This window comes from Anopheles moucheti, chromosome 2 (assembly GCF_943734755.1).
Source record: "Anopheles moucheti chromosome 2, idAnoMoucSN_F20_07, whole genome shotgun sequence".
Taxonomy (NCBI): domain Eukaryota; kingdom Metazoa; phylum Arthropoda; class Insecta; order Diptera; family Culicidae; genus Anopheles; species Anopheles moucheti.
Genome location: NC_069140.1, coordinates 62789560 through 62795035, shown reverse-complemented (window position 1 = coordinate 62795035; position 5476 = coordinate 62789560). Strand labels below are relative to the sequence as shown.

Below are 5476 nucleotides of genomic sequence, written 5' to 3'. Positions count from 1 at the left end.
AATGTAAAATCATTTTCTAGACGCCATAAATTAAAATTATATTGATTATATGCGCTTATATTATATTTTATCTAAAAGAAGAACAATTCAAAAGCCAAACTACGAATATTTAATATTTATGGACATACAATGAATATACTGTAAACAAAGGCGGATGATAACTAATTGCCCACTTTACTGTATTTGAAAAATTAGAAATACATTTTTGGACTGGCATTCAAAAGTAAACCACGAGGAAATATTTGAGGTTGTGCGTTAAAAATGTCGGTAAATGGTTAATAATTTAAATGAACTGAAGAGCTGTTAGATTTGCGTTACATTTCTAACGAGCTATTGATTAAAATCAGTGAAAATCGCAGAATGTTCAAACTCGTACTGGAATGAAGTCTCCAAGAAATTGGAGGTATCGCATGATAATCCAGTTTAAGGAGAATTGAATTGGATTAAAAGGAGAAAATTCCACGTATAACACAAAAATAACACTCATGATACTTACTTACCTAGCTTTAGAGTGTTACCCGTTGCAGTCAAACCTGCTCACGGATCAATATCCTGAACTTTTTGGCGGACACATCAACGTCATCACTCCATCTCTACTGACATAATCGTCTTCTAGAGTTCAAGACTTAAATATCTAGACAAAATTAAAAAAGGGATTTAATACTCCCAAATATTCGACACATCGAAAACCATCTGCAGACGCGAGATGTGAATCTTTGTAATTTGTTTATTTATATGTTTAACTATATTTGTTTTCCCATAGAATGTACAAAACTAACTTAAAAACTAAAGTATAATGATAGAAAGTAGGAGAGTAGGAAACGATGGACAAATAAGGAAAGTAAGGTAAGGTTATGTCAATTAAATTTAATTGCTCGCATTTCCTTATTATTTCTCCACTATTAAACGATTTATAATATTTTTTTCTGTAATGTAAAAAATCCTAAGAATATAGCTGTACCAAGAACGTTAAAGATTAACTGTTTCTATAATATTTTTGTTTGTTTATAAGCACGACGACTTTTCTTGTTATTGCCGGCCCCAACTGAGCTGAAGTAAATAGAATAGTTCGGAAGGCATGTTCTAAATTCAATTTAGCTCATTCCTGGCATACCGGGATTGATACAATACAAGATCATAAAACTAATGAACATTTACTGATTTCTATTTCTCACGTTTCTATAGAAGAGTACCTCACTATAGTTATATTATTTTACATTTGTTTATACTTGCTTACACATCTTCCGAACCTTATATATCGCAATAGCAATCCTGTGTACATATCATATTACATAATTTTCTTACTAAATTTGCCTTTGTAGATTGTTATTAGGAACTGAAATAGTAAGTGATAAGATATTATTTAATGCTTGTAAATTATGTTAAATGTATTGGGAATTTACCACCCTTGAGGTCATTAAGAAATTATTATGGGGCAATGTTTGTCAGACAACTACTTATTGGATTTTCCTAAACTTTTAACTTGTTTATATAATTATAGGCGTTACATTTCGATAGGACACTTTTTATTTTATAATGCGTCATAGGTAAATCCGTTCCTCTCAACCCATTGCTGTGGTATGAGGTGGGACTGATCATCATTATTATCATCATCATCATCGTCATAAGCTGTTTGTACGCTGTTATGTTGTAAGAACAGGACTTCTGACATGCGGTTGGGCGAGAGTTTCGACCGTTTGTCGCAATATATTTGCCCAGCTTTGGAAAAGATGCGTTCACATGGAACTGACGTGGCAGGTATGTACAATATATTTTGAACTACTTGAAACAATGCCGGGAATTTGGTTTCATTAGTTTTCCACCATAGAAATGGATCTTCGCTTAATTCAATGCAGTTCATTCTCAAGTACTCATCGAGTTCCAATTTTGCTTCTAATTCAGGTGTTCTGCTTTGAGCGCATCTGATACTTGTTGCAAAGTCATCAAATAACGTCTGATGGTTAAGGCTCGCAAACGAATTTGGTTTAAATGACTCAAGTGTTGAAGTAGCTTGAATTTTTAAAGGTATAATCGTTTCAATTATACTTTTATACGTTTCATCATAAAGTTGCACATCATTTTCAAAGACATGACCTTTAATCCTGGGATCTAGAATCATAGCCCTGCACACTAATTGATTTTGAATGTAAGGCTTACCACTATCTGAAAGCCCTTCGACTAAAGATGACCTAAGTTTTCTCACTGAGGGTTCCATACCACCATCTGAAAGCATTTTAATTTTTTTTAAAAGTATGTGTGTCAGAAGCCCTATCTGTGACAAAATGGCAGATTTTTCCGCCAATAGCACTTTGGTGGCGTGATCAAAATTCGACAGAACTTGCATACTCTGTTCCATAATTGTCCAATCGTTGTTGGTTAAATTATTTTTTACATTCATGATATCTAAGCATGTCAGTATCGGGGTTTTATTTTTATGAAATCGTTCAATCATGTCAAACGTTGAATTCCATCTGGTGGCAACGTTTTGTTTCAATTTCAAATTTGGAAGATTTAGTTTATTTTGTGTTTCAACAAATTTTTGTCCTGCACTGCTGTTTTCTTTAAAAAATTTGACAATCTGCCTAATTTCGTCGACCGTGCCGATTATAGAAGTTTCGATAGCCTTTTGAATAATGTGGTTCAATGTGTGTGCAAAGCACGGAAGATGCGAAACATTTATCTCCTCTATTGCAGCCTTCATGTTGGCCGAATTATCTGTAACAAATGCCTGAACTTTATGGTCAATTTCGAAAATTTTCATCACCCTTTTCAACCAATCTGCTATATCGTGACTCGTACAGTGGTTTGAAATTTCGAAGCACTGCAACAAATTAGAGCATAATTCAAAATCATCGTTTATGTAGTGAGCTGTTACTGCTGTATAACTTGTATTATTATAATTTGTCCAACTTTCTAATGTTAAAGCTACGGACTTTGTTTTAAACACACATGATGTCACCGTATCTAACACTCCTACATAATTTTCTAAGAGCAATCCGTTCGATAAAGTTTTACGGCTTGGTAGTTCGTAGCTGGGATTAAGCAAACGGATAAATTCCTTAAATGTATCTCCTTCTACTATGTCAAACGGAAGGCACTCGTGGCAAATTGTTTCCAGCAAGGCTTCATCCAATTGACTTGCTTTCTTTGCCGTTAATGGTTCGGCAATAACGCTGGGCAAATTTACAGTATTGTAGTTCAGATTCATAGAAACATCTGGTTCAGATTCAGTTTGTTCAACGGCTCTTGATGTTGAAGGTGAAGTCCTCGTTGGTTCAGCTTTTTTGAGTGTAATGGAAGGATGCTTGGATTTGATATGTCGCCTTAAATTTGAGGTTGATCTATTTGCAATCGCGATCATCTTTGGACAATAGCGGCATTTTCCTGCCTTACCATAATCGACAAAATGTTGCCAAGTGTCACTCATCTGTAGTTGCATGTGAAAAAAAGAAAAAATATACAGAAAATTTATTCATTATGGCAAATATGTCCAGAGTTTTGTGATGCAATTCTTTTCGTTTGGCATGTGTTCTGAATTCCATTTTTAAACGGATCGTTTGTGTTTACGCGAAGGGACCTAGCAGGCTGTTACGCCATCGATATTTAAGAACTTATAGCTTTTCCTTTAACAATACTTCGGCCGATTGTCAATAAACTACCCTGCCACGTGACTAATTTTATAAAACAGTGGATTTTCAAACTTCCTCAAATTTGACAGCTTTGATTAACACGTTCAACACAGCATCAAAAATCGCAGTCGTGGGGCCGCTGGGGCTTGGTTTGTACAGCACATCACTCGATTTTGGGTAATAAGCGTTAACCATTAGCATCACCCAAAATTGGGTTCCGGTGCTCAAATTGATAGTGGACCAGAGCGTATCAACCATTAATCTTACTGTCGTTCATTTTTGATGACTCGCAAATCTTAGAATATTCAGGATCCTTCATTTGGCTCAAAAAATCTTTCGATTCATGAATAGGAATCACATTTACCCAACACTAGCAATGATTATCATGAGTTGTGTTTTCCCATGATTAAATTCTAATTAGCTCGAGTTGCCAATAGGTATGAAAGGCTAGCGACAGAAAAGTCAAAACTCACACAAAAAAAACAAATAACAAGTATTATAGAACCCTATGTCAAATACAGACGGATCGTATTTCTATTACCCGTTCGAGGAAAAGAGAAACCAAAATATGCACACGGAAAGTAAAACGGAAGTTTCCATACCCTCGACACCTGTACCAAATTTCGCTTGATTTTGTTTTGCGGGCGGCTTCCAGTTGCTATGCTCATCAAAACAATGGTCACCGAATATGCCACAAGAAGCTTAATTGCTATCGCAAACCCTGCAACTACATCTTCACTTACCTTGTCTAAGAGATGATTTAGATAGCACAACTTTAGCCAACGAGACAATCGCAGTAACAACCGAATGTAGAAATTGTATCGTAGAATGAGCCGCCCAACTACCGCTAATGCAGTCGCCAATGATGCACAAATCTAAATTGTTGAACAAATTACTAACCTTAGTCAAAGTAGAATAGATTAGTGCGAAACTCACCCGTCAGAGGAATTTTCACTTTATTCCGCAAACCTTTTCATAGATTGTGGTAGTTCTCGGTTTGTTTTACGTTTTATTATGAATCGTGCAAAATGCCACCGTCCTCTCGGATAAGCAACAGTACTGTGTGCCGTTTGGAGGTACAGTGTAGCTGTACAATTTCTTGCACGCACACACTTTCGTCAAGCAATGGATTTATTTTTACACACCAGCAGATCTACTGTGTGTACAGCACTCAAGCGTTTCGGTGTGCGTGTAAACGGGCAACCTTTCACGTGAGTTAGTCTGATTCGTTTGCCATACGTTTTACACAGGCAGTTGATTCTCTGAATCATCTCTCTTTTACAAATGCAGCTTCTCTCACGATAGCCTGATTCGTTTGCTATACTTTTCACGCATACAGCTGATTCGGATCTCTCTTTTGCTCTGCCGCTTTCAAAGAGACAACGTGGTTCTCGAGGGGGCAACTGATGAGATGAGCAGATCTGATGAGTTGACTGCCATTTAAGCAGGCGGTTGAGAACCAGATGAGTGGCATCAGTATCCGAATTAGTTATTGTAGGAATTTAGGATCGAATGACTAAAGCAGAGAGGAACAAATAAAAGGACGAAACTTCAATCTGCCTATAGTGTGGCCAGGTCGAGTGGTAATAAGCAGCCATGTATTCTATTTCCGGTGAAATTAGTGAAACGGAACACTGGTTCTAGGATCGAAATTGCAAGTGAAAAATCTTCCACCAGTAAACAACCACATGTAACTCCACCATCTAGTACAATTCTCGCCCTACCTTTAGCATTTTTTTCTTTTAATTGATTTCGCATATTTATTTACAGCGCAACGGCGAATTACGTATAGACTGTCCCAGACATACGCGGTTCCTTTTATACGCGGATTCGGAGATATGCGGCTT

The 5476-nt window shown here is 36.6% G+C and overlaps 1 protein-coding gene across 1 annotated transcript; it reads right to left on the bottom strand.

Annotated features, from left to right (window-relative positions):
* Window positions 1-729: 729 nt before the first annotated feature.
* Window positions 730-4675, bottom strand: LOC128310764 (zinc finger BED domain-containing protein 4-like). Its single transcript, XM_053047480.1, has 3 exons — window positions 4566-4675; window positions 4373-4504; window positions 730-3427 (listed from the first exon to the last, which is right to left on the bottom strand). Exon 3 carries the CDS (start codon window positions 3425-3427, stop codon window positions 1532-1534), a length of 1896 nt encoding a protein of 631 aa, XP_052903440.1. The 5' UTR covers window positions 4373-4504; window positions 4566-4675; the 3' UTR covers window positions 730-1531.
* Window positions 4676-5476: the final 801 nt, after the last annotated feature.

Excerpts from the sequence above, each read along its gene's own strand:
- LOC128310764 (XM_053047480.1), bottom strand. The coding sequence starts at position 3,427 with ATGAGTGACACTTGGCAACATTTTGTCGATTATGGTAAGGCAGGAAAA.